The sequence below is a fragment of the Peromyscus maniculatus genome, chromosome 1 (assembly GCF_049852395.1).
Source record: "Peromyscus maniculatus bairdii isolate BWxNUB_F1_BW_parent chromosome 1, HU_Pman_BW_mat_3.1, whole genome shotgun sequence".
In the NCBI taxonomy this organism is placed as follows: Eukaryota; Metazoa; Chordata; class Mammalia; order Rodentia; family Cricetidae; genus Peromyscus; species Peromyscus maniculatus.
Genome location: NC_134852.1, coordinates 39,467,025 through 39,482,718, shown reverse-complemented (window position 1 = coordinate 39,482,718; position 15,694 = coordinate 39,467,025). Strand labels below are relative to the sequence as shown.

Here is a 15,694-nt window from a genome sequence, read left to right as displayed (position 1 = left end):
TGTCACATTCAAAATACTTGTGGATGATGAGAGAAGGCAGCCAGACTCAATGGCTAACAACCTCAATATTGTAAGAAATGAGGCAAGATACAAAGAATGCCCACATGTCTGAATGCAGGGTGAGAGACACACAGTGAGTTTCAGAATAACAGGGGCTACACAGACTTGCCTATCTCAGGAAAACAAAAGTCAAGAAGGAGAGAAAACAGCCAGAGGTATACGAGTCTGGGCAGCAAAAGAGCAACAAGTTTGAAAAAGGTAACATGTGCAGCAAGGTTCACCATCAGCCCCTCAAGCGTTTGCTTCAATGACCAGCACCCAATTACAAGCATCTTCACGATGAACAGAAGACCACTGCTTCTGGAAGTTCACCATGATACTGCCCACCACTGTAAGGATATAGGTTCTCACTTGTCCAAGGATCAAACCCTATCAAAAGGGGGTGAAAAGCAGAGAAGAGAGATGTGAGTCCTGCCTGGAACAACACAGACTAAGGCAGGCCTCTAGGAGAACACACCCAAAGAGAAAATTCTTGGAGTTCATCATCCAAGATGCACTCAATACACTCAGTCCTGTCCTTCAACAAAGTCACAAAGGAGACCTTTGATCTCTTTCTTGGGTCATGGACAGAGGATGACAGCTCATAAATCTGATCAACTGAAATGGTTTCTCACCTGAGTTCCGTCCACCTAGGTGTTCACCTCCTTCCTGCCCAAGACTATTGACTGTATGTACAGTGCATGCTCATGGGACACTGTCTGCTGCAAGGTGATACCTCAAAGAAACAGAAGACACAGCTTCAAAATGGAACCTTATTAAAAAAAAACTCTGCCAATACCCTAGAGTAAACCTCATGGGAAGGGGGACTTCCATGACAGGATTGCATCATTTCACTAGCATACACCTCAGCCTCCGTGGCTACTGTTGGTCTCCTGGTATCCTCTCCAACCAAGTCCATCTTTTAGCTCAGAATCCAACCTTCCCATTGGTTGCTGCCCTGTTTATGACATCATTGACCCTTCAATCTTACCACCACCTGGTAGGTTCTTGGGGTTTCCATGGAAATGCCTGTAAACAAATTTGGACCATCACAGGTCACCTGTGACAAGTAAGTGCTGTCTGATACCAGACACACTTGCCACTCAGGTCAGCTGATCAGACAAGGACAAATAATTATCTTCCTCTATTGTACTGTGGGTTGCTGATACTCTTCCTCCAACCATGGCAGGTAAGGAAAGAAACTTTAAAATGGTTCATTTGATCATGTCTCCCCTTATTTTTACTATTCTTTAAAATCTTTGTTTTGGGGATATCACTTGTGCTGATAGTGATATCTTGAATTTAATGTCACATTTAGGTTTGGTTCTGACTAGGTATGTGAGCTTGGACAGACAGTTTAATCTCAAGTGTTTTCCATCAACCTCAGGGAGATGAGAGTGTCACTAAGCTCTGGGCTCTGTACTGTGGAGTCTGAAGAGGCAAGTGAACAGGGAATATAATCAGGACCTTCTTGACGATGCTAAGTTCAAGAGACACAGGAAAACAAACAAGATGTGCAGAGATCTAGCACTCCTTAACAAGAATGGGACAAGCTCCCTTGCATACTATTTCCCATTTATTATATCAAGTTCAGGGCTGCTCTAAAAGTAATGTTCACACCAGGAATGGTGACACACACATGTAATCACAGCATGTAGAGCTTGAAGGGATGAAGTTCAGTTCAAGTATAAGTTGGTCTACACTGGCCTGTCTCCACATTCACCAAAATAAATATAAAAAATAGACAAAGAGAATGGCTGCCATATTTTGGAGTTACTTGGACTTCCCTAGATTAAAAAAGGAAACTGGGAGAGACTTAGAAGTCATGGATTCTCAGAAGGCAGTTATTGTAGTGGAAGATATATTGAGGGAGTTACATGTAAGACAGACACACAGGAAATTGGGGAAGAAGAAAATAAAGTATGAGGAGTGAGAAAATATAGACATACAAGAAGGCACACTTAAGAGTGTCCCTGGAGGCACGCAAAGGTAGTTTGGAACAGAAGTTTGCAGACAACCACAGATGTTAAATCAAAATAACACAAGGCATTATATACATTGTACATATATACAGTTTATAATTCCCAAGCCATGTACAGGCAACCACACTGTTAAAATCAGTCTGAAAAAGGTTCCATGTCACATACACAAAACAATATCCTGCTCTGTTTCCGGCTGTCCAGCTAAATTCTGCAGCATTCCTGGTGGCATATGGGCACTGGTGGTGTTGGATATTGACAACTGGGGCTTGGCACTCTGACAGACAGTTGTACACTGCACTATGACAACTGGCATGCCATTGTGTGGGAGCATTTCTCACAAGGGTTCCTCACAAGAAGAGTTATACAAAATTAACAGTTACTGAGGAACTAGCAAAAAAAAATTGTCCAAGAGTTAAATTGAGAAACAATCTAATTCAGAACACAATATGGATTAGAAATATCAAAAAGTCACACTATACAGGTGCAAACAAGACAAAAATGTTATCAGTTGGTTGTATTCACAAACTCATGTACCCATATGTGTGTAGGGGTTATATAAATAGCAAGAACATTAATTATAGAAGGCATGTGACAGGAACAGTAGGAGTTAAGAGGAGAAAGAGATTCTTGTACCTGTCTACATTGAGGAAGATCTGCACAGAACAGGACTAAGGCACAGACATGAGAAGCTGTCTAAGGTTCTCCTACTTTAAACACTTCTGTTCTGGGACACAGGTGTGAGGCAGTGCCACAGCAAGAATCAGAACAACACAAAGCAGGGCAAAGAAGTGTGTTGTCTAGTCAGAGCAAGAGTCAACGTGGATCAACGAGGAAGTCCATGCCAGCACAGGAAGAACAGGCAGCTCACTAAATGAGTGCCATCCTATCCTTTACCAAGAATCATTCTGAACCATTTGTTTGGGATATGTGAGGGAAAATAGGTCTCAGACATTCCCAGATTGTACAATCTGATGATAAGAAAGCTCCTCACAGGAAGGTACTCAGATTCCATCTCACCAAACTTCTTATTTTCCTCTTGCTTCCTACAGAAAATTTTCAAAGTGCACCTTTCTTTGGAACAGAATGTGCTCTGCAGGCCTCTGTACCTGAGCTGAGGAATGCCATGCCCTTAGCAGGAAGTGTGTGCAATTTCTCCAGGGTCTCCACCCCAACTATGAGTGCAGCATGGCTCCTGCCATCAGACTCCAGCACTTGTTGCCAGCAGCTCATGGACAGTGCCTACCCCTACCTACCAGCTGGCACAACCATGGTCACTGCGCTGACTGACCTGGGCCAGAGATCTGCCTCAGCCCACTCCTATCCAGGTGTTCTCCAGTGGGATCCCACAGGAAACACTGACCAGAGGGGAGCTGCACTCCGGGACTTCACTGTAACTATCACTGACCAGAATACCACATTCTCCTCCTTCTCTAGGACAGCCCAGTGTGATAATATTTTAGATCAAAATGCCTTAGTCCTTTCCTATCCAACACTGTCTGCCAACCTTCTTCAGGCCACACCACCACAGGCACCAAATCAAGGATACAGCCCGGCACCTTCCTACCTGGAGGGCAGCCAGGTCTATTACTATGACCTCAATAGCCTGGGCCCTCAGATGGCTGGAGAACTCAGGCAGTGCCTGCAGGCCTGTGGCTCTGTGTCCTACTCTGAGTGTCAGGCTTCTGCCTTGCAACCAGAGATAGTGAGGATGCCAAAGGAGATTCAGTCAACAGATATCCAAACACCCTTCTCCACCTCTGCCATGTACTATGCCACACCTGCTCAAGACATGCCAGACACCAGTCTTCAAGGTGAGTAGAGCCAGGAGGGAGAACTGAGATCAGCACTCAAAGCAGACACAGCTCAAACTTTCAGGAGTGGATGTCCTCAGGGAGAAAAATGGGAGTCCTGAGAGCTCACCCTTGATCTGTCTCACCATCCCCATCTTCAGTCTCTGTAATGACTGACAATGCAGGGCAATGAGTGGCAGTCATCCTCCATTAAGACATGTCCAAGGACATCACCACAGACACACACGTCCCTGACCTAGCTAATCAGTCCTATGCACCATTACACAGCAATCGCCTCCTTCCTAATCTATTCCTCAGGGCTGTAGTGGACACCAAGGCCTTTCTGTTTGGTAACACTTTATTTTCTCTGGGTTGAGTTCTGACTCTAGAGCAATGCAACTCCAAATCTGTCCTGGAGGAGGGATTACTCACAGATTCCCAGAACGGCTGACCCTGCCATTCTCTGCATTGCTGCATTCTCAAGTGCATTGAGAGTCCAGTATACCTGGTGACCTGGTGTATCAGTGTACAACTACTAAGTTGTGCATAGTTTCTCTCTCTCGCTCTCTCTCTCTCTCTTTCTCCTTTTCTTTTGCTATGGTTATTCAGAGGTGAGGCAAGGCTATGCATGATCATTAGAATATGTTCTCTATTACACAGTCACGCCCAAGCCTAAAGACTTCACATTCTATAACCAATTTTCACATCTTTAATAAAAAGACTGAGAAATGTGGAGGTAAAGGAAATTTAGGGTTGTTGAAAAGATTGCCTTGCAGGAGTGAGGAACTGGGTTTGGATACATGAACCCATTTAGAAACTCAGGCAACAGGAGGAATTTGAGTAATGCCAAGAGTTGGAAGACACGAGCAAGTTCTTGAAAATTGTGGACCAGACAACCTGCCTGATAGCAAACTTCCACAGAAATGAGGGTCACTCTTTCAAAGACATGGGAAAGGAAAGAGAGGACCACACCCCCAGGCAATTCTGTCACCTCCCCATGATCACTATGCATGCACATGACACACAAACACCGAGGAAAACACAAATATCTGAGAAATCATGATATCACATGGTTACTAGAAATAAGAGAGTGGTCACAAGTCTCCCAACAGAGGTGCCGCCTGTGCTACTCAAGCAGAGCTCACAGGAATGCCTTCCCCACTGCTGTAGGGGTCTGAGTACTGAGGAGCACTGAAAAGTGGGGAGCACCTCACTTACCAGGCACTGACTTCTTCCTTGACTCTTTTTCAGTGGTGAAAATGGAGACAACCCTGGGATTGACAGCTGCAGGCCAGACACTCTGTCTGCTGCAGAGTCCAGACCTCTGCAATGCCTGCACACAGGATGTCCAGAAGTCACCACCTGTCCATGGGGACTGGTCATTAACTGCCCCCATAGACAGTCCTTCAGAATTCCTGCCCTTGCCTCTTGCTCCAATCTTGGAACAAACAGACAATAACGACTTGGATTTGATGACAGATGATCTATCAACTCCTCTGGATGCCTATGAGGGCATAAAAGAAAACCAAGACCCATCACTTCTCCCTTTAGCACATGCCAACATGCAGCAGGCCCTGAACTACACTGATTCAGGGAGCCTAAAACAGAAGCTTTCTCCTGACAATGCCACCTTGGGAAGCAGCAGCCTTGGTCAGGATGAGCCTGGGGTGCTGCAGAGTGTGATAGACTCCAGCATGGACTTTGCAGACATGACTACACTGGTGGCAGATATTCAACTTCCCAGACTCTCCAACTCAATCACTGATATGAACCCATTCCAAGATCCCACAGCAAGCCAATGCAAAGAAATCAGCAGTGATCAGGTCCAGGAAAGCTCCAGCACCATCAGTGAACTCATGGACCAAGTGAGAAAGAATGGCCAGAAAGCCTCTGAGGTGCTAGATGGGTCTCCTCAGGCCAGAATCCAGCTCCAGGACCTGGAGGAAGAAGAGGCTGTGGGCAGTGCTGGGTCCAGTGAAGGGGCTATTGACAACATGCCTAAGAACTTGGAGGACAAAGCCCAGAAAGCCACACCCAGCATGCCCAGCAGAGCAAGGGCTCAGAGCAAGACCAAGAGATCCAGAGAAAACAACTGCAAGAAAACAGAGGAGCTCAAGCAGTCAAGGAACAGAGTCAAGGCAGACGAAAACACCACCATGCCAAAGAACCAGAGGAAGAGGAATCCACCTGAGCTCAGCCACAACAGCTTTAAAAAGCCTCGAACTCACCTTGGCATGCACATGCTAGAATCCATGCAATTCTTTCACCCACTGGGGAAGAAGAATAAGAAGAATACTGGCATCTTTTCCACCCGGGCTCGGCTCAACTTCAGCAGCAACAAAGATCCCAGTACAGGCCCAGCCACCAAATCACTTCTGGATGTGCCATGTGATGGCCAAGACCATGGTAAAACCCCGAGCAATGCTCAGAGACCAGAGAGCAATGCTCACAGGGAGTGTCGTCCATCTCCATCCCAGTATGAGCTGCCCCCACCTGGCAAGGTCAAGTTAGTACCTCTGCCTTTTCCAGCCCTGGACAAGCCTCAAGCCAGACTGGTTTCTAAGAAGCTTCTCTCGCTGGCTTCACATGGGGCCCTTGCAGTGTACCCTGTGAGACCTCATTCTGACTCAGCTCAGTCTACCACACCCAAGCCATCTAAACCAGCTCCTGCCAGCACTTCTTTGATGGCCTCTGAAAAGCCAGTTCTGCCTATTGCTACCAGTGCCACACGAGATAACATAACCAACCCCATCCAGTCTTGCACTGGGCCTCAGCCAGCTGTCTATAGGCCAGTATCCTACAGGGCATCATCTCACCCTTCACTACAGAGGGAGCTTGCCTCTGCTGACAAGAACAAGGCCCCATCACCTCCCAAACCTCAAATCCAACATCTGCTGCAAGACTTCAGCCACCAACCAATTCCATGGAGGTATGTCGACATTCCAGGGCCAGTCATCTCACAGCCCATCACAGAAGAGCAGAGGCCAGAGAGGGAGGCCATGAAGAGGCAGGCTCAACAGGAGAGAGAGAATGCCGCCAAGTACATGTCTCTGGGAAAACCACAGCTCTTCCTTCAGAGGGAGAAGGATATGGAAATTTCCAGATATTATGGCTATGCAATGTAAGAGCAGGCCAGGTTTTTAGAGCAAAGTGCTTTTCAATGTGGATAAGAAGAGATATAAATACGAATACACATGTATATAAGGAGTATAACAACTTAAATGAAATGTATAGATACATAGGTCCAAATGTAGTAATACAGATGACTATGTAGATAGAGATGGATATACAAAGTGTCTATATTCACATATATTTGAGTACTTAGTAAAACTCCCTAAAAAGTCTTAAGTCTGTTATTTCATCTGTGCGTAAGGTGTCATTCAATATTTATCTTAACTTTGATAATTTAATTTTTACATTTTCTAAGTACAATATCATATTTTATATAAAATAAAACTCACAAAATACTTTTTAAATATTAAATCAGTTAAATGCTCTAGTTGTATTAAAATTATTATCCTGGAGTTTTTCATTCACAGGACATGGTATGTCTTGAAGCACCAACTGAGTACTGAGCACACTTCTTCTTTGACCACAGTCTGACCATTTCTCACCTCTCCCACAGCACTTAGACATCATTTTTCTGCTACAAACTTTGCCTCTAATTTCATGAAACACATACATAGGATTTCATTTATGTAAATATAACCTAGGAACCACACATGAAAGAAAACATGGACATTTTACCGAGCCTGGTTAATTTATATGATAATCTCCACAAATTCTTTTCTTCACAAAGCATAGTTTCATCCATTTTATGAATTAATAATTTTCCACTCTGTTAATACATCACATTTTCTTTATACCTTTCTCTGTTTTTGACACTCAGGCTATTTCCCTAATGTTGCTGCTGTGGACTGTTGCAAAGCCTATTTTTGGTATCAACTTGAATACTTGTGGAATTAGTTGACTGTGTACACCTCTGAGGGATTTTTCTTTATTAAAAAATTATTAAATCATTTGAAGTAGAAATATCCAACTTTAATCCATATCTTTTGAGATGGGAAGGTATGCCTTTAGTTTGGGCCACACCTTCCGGTGGCAGCCTATATAAAGGACATGGAAGAAGGAAGCTCTTTGCTCTTTGCTTGCTTGCCCTTGCTCTTGCTAGCATGTCCTTCCTTCACTGGCATTAGATCTTACTTCTTCTTTGGGATTCCAGAGTATGCTGAAGACCAGCTGAGATATCCAGCTTCATGGACTGAACCACTACTCCACCCTTGGACTTTCAGTTGGTAGATATTCGTTGTTGGACTAAGTAGAACATGGCCTGTAAGCCACTCTAATAAATCCCCTTTCTATATAGAGAGAGATGGACAGATTAAATGATTCTATCAGTTCTGTTCCTCTAGAGAACCCTGGCTAGTATAATTCTGCTGTAATCAATATTGATGTGCAGATATGTCCCTAATATAATGAGTTGAACTCCTTCTTGTAAATACCCAGAAATAGTATAACTGGGTCATGTGGAAGATTCGTTTTTAATTTTTTTAAGAACCTCCATTGTGATTCTGTTGTGTGGCGATTCTAGAAATGAGCACATTGAACACTCTTATGGCTGAATAGAAAGTCTGTATTTCTGGCCAGCAGCTGCATGGGAAACTTGCACAAATCATGCAGCCCCAAGCGTCACTGCCTCTGGTCTTTTAAGCACAAAAACTATGTCCTGGGTTGACATGCTTTAGTGAGCAAGAACAGTTAGCAAGAAGCAGAAGTACAGAAGCCACAAATAGGCAAGGCTAGTACATTGATGGGCTTTCCTGGATCCTGGAGCTATTGACTTTGTCTTTCATGGATTAGGTCTTTGTTCCCATTTCTGCAGGTGTTGGGACCTACATGCTGGGTTCTGAGGTCAGAAAGATGCCTCCAACCTGGTGTCCATTGTGCTAAGGTCTGCGGGCCTGTTACAACCCCTGTACTTGATGTAATGGCTTATATCCTCATCAGTGACATATGTTTTTCTTCACTTTGTGTTCTTGACACCATTTGACAGTTCTTGACTTAATCAGTGTCATTCTAACTCAAGTTAAAAGAGTCTCAATGTAATCTTAATTTAGACTTCCCTGACAACCAGTGAGGTTGAACATGTGTGTGTGTGTGTGTGTGTGTGTGTGTGTGTGTGTGTGTGTGTTGGCCAGGTGAATTCCATCTTTTTTTGTTTGTTCGTGTTTGTTTTTTGTTTTGTTTTTTTCCTGGAACTTGCTTTGTAGACCAGGCTGGCCTTGAACTCATAGAGATCTGCCTGCCTCTACCTCCTGAGTTCTGGGGTTAAAGGCATGCGCTACCACCACCTGGTGAATTCCATCTTTTGTGAACTATCTTTTAATTCATGAGTTATTAACTGGGATGTTTTCTGTTAACTTTTTAGTTCCTTGCACTCTAGATAGTAATCCTCTATCAGATGGAGACAGCTAAAGACTTCCTTCCTTTCTATGGACTGCCTCCTCATTGTTTCTCTTGCTTGGCAGAAGTCTTTTGAGTTTATGAGGTTCCACTTGTCAACAGTAGGCATCACCTCCTGAATGGCAGAGGCTATTATCAGTCATTGTCTGGTTCTGTATTTAAAGTGTTTACTTTTTTCTCTAACAGTTTCAAGCACTGAATTAAATTCTTAGGAGCATTTGGACTTGAGTTTAATACAGGGTAAGAGATAGGAATCTAGTTTTATTCACCTACAAGTGAGCATACACTTTTCCTAGCAAAAACTGTGATTCTGTTTTTTCTGCAAGACCTATGCTTGGTATTATTGTCCAAAAACAGTTCTCAGTAGCTGTGTGGGTTTATATCTCAGTCCTCTATATACCATAAATGGATGTGTCTGTTTTTCTGCCGGTGCTATGCTGATTTTGTTACTGTTGCTCTGTAATATTACTTCATATCAGGACCAGCGATTCACCAGCATTAATGTTTTGCCCAGTATTAATTAAGTTTTCTGGGGGACTTTGTGTGTCCATACTGTTCAGAGTTTTTTCCTACACCTGGGAAGACTTGTATTTGGATTCTGGTGGAGATTACTGTTCAACTTACATACTGACTTGATAGCCGTTTTCACAATATTAATTCTTGCCATCATAAGTATGGCACAGTTTTTAGCCTTCTAGTATCTTCTATGTTGTTAGTTTAGTGACCATGAATGACTTTTGCCAGTTTCTACAATGGAAAGGTTTTCTTTCTGCTTCAGTTATGGCAGAGTCTTGCTAGCTACAGTTCAATATGTCACATATTATTCCTATCCCACCAGAATTTTCAATTTTATGTTCTTATGGGTTTCCCATTATATACCACATGGTATTACTCTCTTGCATCTTTCAATGTCACATGTTTCATATAGTTAGTATTTTGAATATATGGTTACCTGGGGAGAAATTTCATTGCAGTTATCACTTTGATATTCATAGTAATAAATACCTCCTCTGCATAAACTGGTATATCTTCCCCAAGATTTGAGACAATTTGTTATGAGTTTATTGAAAATGCATTTAAAACAGAATTCTTGCCTCTTTTCCATGCTCATGATTTATAGAGTTGGGGTCTTAGTTTGGTTTCTATTGGTGTGATAAAGACCATGACTGCACTGGCTAGTTTTTTTGTCAACTTGAAACAAGCTAAAGATATCTGAAATGAGGGAACCTCATTTAAAAAAGTGCTTCCATGTTTAGTTATTCAAACATCCTTCCATTTGGCATATTGTTAATGAATGTGCTGAATTCATTTATGTCTTCAAAATATTAAAAATCAATTAAAACATTGATTCCAAGAAAGCAAAAGAAAGAAAATGCCTCCATAAGATCAGGCTGTAGACAAGCTGTACGGCATTTTCTTCACTAGTGATGGATGGAGGAGTGCCCAGCCCGCTGTGGATAGGGCCATGCGTGGGCTGGTGGTCCTGCAATTTACTAGAGAGCAGACTGAGCAATATATGAGGAGCAAGCCAGTAAGTAGCACTCCTCTGCAGCCTCTGCTTCAGCTCCTGCTTCCAAGACCTTCCCTGACTTCCTTCAATGATGGACTATGATGTGGAAGTGTGAGCCAAATAATCCCTTTCCACTCTGACCTGCTTTTAGTCATGGTTCAGCATCACAACCATAACCGTAACTAAGACAGAAACTGGTACCAAGATCATGTGGCTATTGCTGTGACAGATATGACCTTGTTGTTTTGGAAAGGAATGTAGAATGACTCTGGAACTCTGGGCTAGAAAAGCCTTTAAATATTGAGGACACAGTTGGCTGTCCTATGGGAACTTGGAAAATAAGAATGTTGAGAGCAGTACAAAAAATGGAGTCCAGGCTTGTGAAGTTTCAGAGGGAAATAAAGACTTTTCCAGCTCCTTTGTATGAAGAATCTGTGATGTCTGGTCAGCTGGACCTGGAGAATCAGCTATGATTAACAAGAGACCAGAACCACTAATGTAAAACTTTCGCTTTCCTGGAACAATTGATGCTGGTTATCTGGAGCTGAGGTGAAATCTCTGGGTAAGTGTTTCCTCAGAGTCAGCACACAGAAGCTGTGTTCTAGAGGCAAACAAGGTTGAACCTCATGCTGGCAGCCAAACATTAGTGTAAGAGTCTCCTGGGAGGTACTGGTTTTAAAGGCATGAATGGGTCATGGAGAAAATTTGAGGCCGTGTACCATGAAGAGAGCCCAGGAGAAGCTATGGGAGAAAGCACAGCCCACTTGCAGCAGAAGACACCAGTATTTTAGATATCAGTACCATGATACAACCACCAAAAACAGCAGCAGTGGTTCAATAGAGCTAGCCTGAGCTTAGACAAGCTATGTATGATGCAGATGGCAGAGCCAGAGAAGTGACACAAGCCTTTTGAGAGAACCCCAGAAGACCATCATTAGATCCCAGACAATGGACCTTGTGGTATTTACATAGTTAGTTTGGTTGGCTTGGCCTGGTTGTCGCTGTGCCCTAGTCTTCTCTCTTAAAGTAAAAGAGTAATAATTATTTTTTTATTTTACAGGAGCCCACAGTTGAGACTTTAAAATTTTAAAGAGACCCTGGAGTTTTACAAAGAATTTGGATTCTAAAAGAAAATTGGGATTCTAAAAATTCTAAAAGAAAAACTTTTTTGAAGTTTTAAAGAACCAAGGCATTCTGAAAACTTGGAATATTTTATATTGTGACATAAATGTTCATGTGAGATCTTGGGGATGAATAAGAAAGAAAAGTTATAACTTCAAACTGATGTGTTTGTGTCAAGACAAGGGGTCATTTAAGTTGACTAGTTTTATCTCAACCTGACTCAAGCTAAAGTCATTTGAGAAGAGGATCTTCCATGTTCCTGGTCTGTCCTTTAATGATGGACTATGATATGGAAGTGTAAGCCAAATAAACCTTTACCTCTACAACCTGCTTTTGGTCACAATGTTTCATCATAGCCAGAGTTACCCTAACTAAGACAATGACCACAGCAACTTGGGGAGAAAAGGATTTATTTCATCTTACAGCTCACAGTCCATCATTGAAAGAAGCCAGAGCAAAGGAACTCCAAGAAGGAACCTGGAGGCAGGAACTGAAGCAGAGATGATGGGGGAATGCTGCTTACTAGCTTACCCAATGAGCATTATTACAGCATCCAGGACTACCAGCCAAGGGGTGGCAATGCCCATAGTGAGCTGGTCCCTCCCACATCAATCATTAATCAAGAAAATATCCCCACAGACTTGCCTAAGGAAATCTCAATTGAGGGTTCTCTTCCTCAATAACTCTCACTTGTGCAGAGTTAACAAAAGCTTAACCAAGATGGTGGGTGTTTCATATCATCACACAGACCTCAAATGTCCTGTTTGTACCAACTTACAGACCTCAAACTTTCTGCTTTCCCATCCCATGGAACCCAAGTGTTCTGTTTATCATCCCACCTACTTATCTTCACCATGGTCTGCAAGTCTCACTTCCTCCCCTGTCCTCAGGCCCTGATACAGTGATCTCCCTGACTCATTCTTCTGCTGAAGCTTTCCCAGGAGCTTTGTGATTGGTTTGGTTGTTACTCAGTATTTCTCTTTATTGAATTACATTTTCATATCCTCTATTAGCTTCCTTCTGTGTACCTTGGAATACACTCAGAAGTTATTTGTGTCCTTTGAGTTCTTTAGACATACTTAGAAGCATTCTTTTGTATTCTTTGTCTGAGATTTCATCTATTTTATTTTCAGTAGAGGGCATTATTGTGGAAAGAGTAATTTTAGAGATGTTACGTTGCCACCACATCCAAATTGATTCCGTCTAGTCCCTGTGTTTCACAGCCTCACCACCTAAGATGTAAGAGAGCATTTCATTTCCTGCTTTAAATCCTTTCCCCTTCATACTTAGCTGGCAGGGGAGATACCATGATGAAGATGTTCTTCCCAAGGAAAAGCGAATCCATTGATCTTGGGATGTGCTAGCCTCAGCAATTTCCACACACACACACACAAAAGGGAATTTGGAGGGAAGCAACAAAAAGCAAAAACAAAAATCTATCCTAACTCAATCATTTCAGAGTCAGATAAATACTTCCTGATTATCATGGTTTCACTCACCTAGCCATTTGGTTTTTGGTGTGTGTGTGTGTGTGTGTGTGTGTGTGTGTGTGTGTGTGTTTTATGGTGAAATGTGGAGCATCCATGTCTTACTTATGGTTTCCATTGCTGGAATGAGACACTAGTACCAAAAACAATTTAGGAGGAGTGTTACACTTACAATTCTATATCATGGTCCATGATTGAAGGAAATTGAGGCAGGAACTAAAGGCAGGAACCTGGAAGCAAAAGCTGATGCAGAGACCATGGAGGAGAATTGCTTACTGGCTTGTACAGTAGGCTTTCTTATAAAACCCAGAGCCACCAGCCCAGACATGCCTGCATCTGCAGTGGGTTTGGCCCTCTCCATAAATCAAAAATTACAAATATGCCCTGTTCATTTGCCTGACTATAGCTCAACTTGATGGAGGCATTTTCTCAATTAAGATTTCCTCCTATCAGATGACTCTATCTTGGGTAAAGTTAATGTGGCAACTAGTCTGCACAACACAGACACAGATATTATATGTTAATTTTAAAAAACCACAATCATGCAGAAGTACTCTATCAGCAAATACACAGAATGATTGAGATAGATTTTACCTCAAAAGCTTGGCTTTTACAAACAGAAACATGAACTCAGAATTACCTGTGGAAATTTGAAAAAATATTTCATGCCTCACTGTTTGGGTATTTTTAATTTTACATACACAAGTCTGCATGTCTGTATGTACTTCACATGGTTGCAATGCCCATTGAGGCCAGAAGAGGGGGCAGGAATCTTGAAACTGGAGTTACAGATGACTGTGAGTTACCGTACGGAAGCTAGAAGCCAAACTTGAGTCTTCTGCAAAAGCAGTAGCAGCTTCTACCTACTAGGCTATCTCTCCAGACTTCAACGGGCAATTAATAAAGTCTTCCATCTGAATGACGAACCATGGTTTTTTTTTTCCGTTCCCTGTGGTCAGCATCAGGCAGGAGGAATATCCTCCATCACCTTTACCTTGTTCTTATACATTCCAAGTACTGGGATCCCAGGATGGGCTCTTTAATACCAATCTAGTTTGGATTCTCTTTCCCTTCCTGCTTTCAGCAGTAAGAAAGAAACATCAAGTGAACACCTGTGGCTCGTCCTCTTTCTTATCCAATTACTCATCTCTTGAGAAGATAACATGGAAGACACTAGCCACAAGTCTCTTTCTTTAATTCCTTCCTTACAGAGCAAATTCTTGCTCGTCAGCCATCTCAGCTTCAGTTGCATGTCTTATTTTGATTGGCAGCAGCCACTATACAACTTCATAGATGGCTTTCCAGCAATACTGTCCCATACATGCTAGTCTTAGTGACTGCAAATCATGCTCTAGTCAATGAACCTCATCAAGAAAGTACAACATTCATACCACAAAGAAGAAGACAGCCAATGGAGTGTTAATAATTCCATTACCATCACCTTAAACCTAGCTATTGCTATACTTTTCTGTTCTGTTAGTTGCCATGGCTACCAGAACCAAGTAATCTAACTGGAAAATGGCAATTAGGTAATCCTGTTAAGCCATACTATAGCAGAGAGATGAGAAGGACAGAGCTAGCATACTGAATTGACATTGGATCATAAAAAAGGAGGAATCAATTTGGAGGAGAGGGAGTTGAACGAAAGTATGGAATCTCAGTTGTGGATTGTTTCTTGCAGCTTAGATGTCCATCTCCAGCTCCCAGATACCTGTTGCAGCCCTGGGTAGCCCTTTATGAGGCCAAGTCACACATGCAGGTCCTGTCACTTGATGGTCCTTCTGGGGATAGACTGCAAATGCCTATCTTGCCTATGAGTAGTTTCTGTGGGATTAAGATCAGGTCATAGATACTGGTCCCATTGGTGAACAGTCCTTCATGAGATAGGTCACAGATACAATATCATCACCAGGTGGTCCTTCAGGAACTGTTTGTGAATGTCAGTCCTGCTTCTAGGTAGTCCTTCCCACATCACTGAGAACCTGAGTCTGTTTCCTTGAAGACTCTGTCTCTGCCCAGGTTTCTACCTTACTGAACTGCAGGGTTGTGATGCAAAGATTCTTCCCTGCAGTCTAGACATTCTGTTTGCCTGATCTCAACACACACTCACATGACTCACATATTCACATAAATTATTGCTCTGAATTTACCAAGAATTGAGCATTGAGCATCTAGAGCTGGCAAGCCTCTGATTCAGTGAGAGGCTCTTTTGTTTTTTTGTTTTTGTTTTGGGTTTTTTTTCTGAGTTTTTCAAGACAAGGTTCCTCATGTAGTTTTGGTGCCTGTCCTGGATCTTACTCT

General features: G+C 42.6%; 1 protein-coding gene across 1 annotated transcript; it reads left to right on the top strand.

The window, feature by feature from the left end:
- Positions 1 to 1,041: 1,041 nt before the first annotated feature.
- Positions 1,042 to 7,155, top strand: LOC102911180 (uncharacterized protein C2orf78 homolog). Its single transcript, XM_076577035.1, has 3 exons — positions 1,042 to 1,228; positions 3,071 to 3,832; positions 5,063 to 7,155. Exons 1-3 carry the CDS (start codon positions 1,222 to 1,224, stop codon positions 6,934 to 6,936), a joined length of 2,643 nt encoding a protein of 880 aa, XP_076433150.1. The 5' UTR covers positions 1,042 to 1,221; the 3' UTR covers positions 6,937 to 7,155.
- Positions 7,156 to 15,694: the final 8,539 nt, after the last annotated feature.

Excerpts from the sequence above, each read along its gene's own strand:
- LOC102911180 (XM_076577035.1), top strand. Across the intron at positions 3,833-5,062 it reads GCCAGACACCAGTCTTCAAG|TGGTGAAAATGGAGACAACC; the intron begins GTGAGTAGAGCC and ends ACTCTTTTTCAG.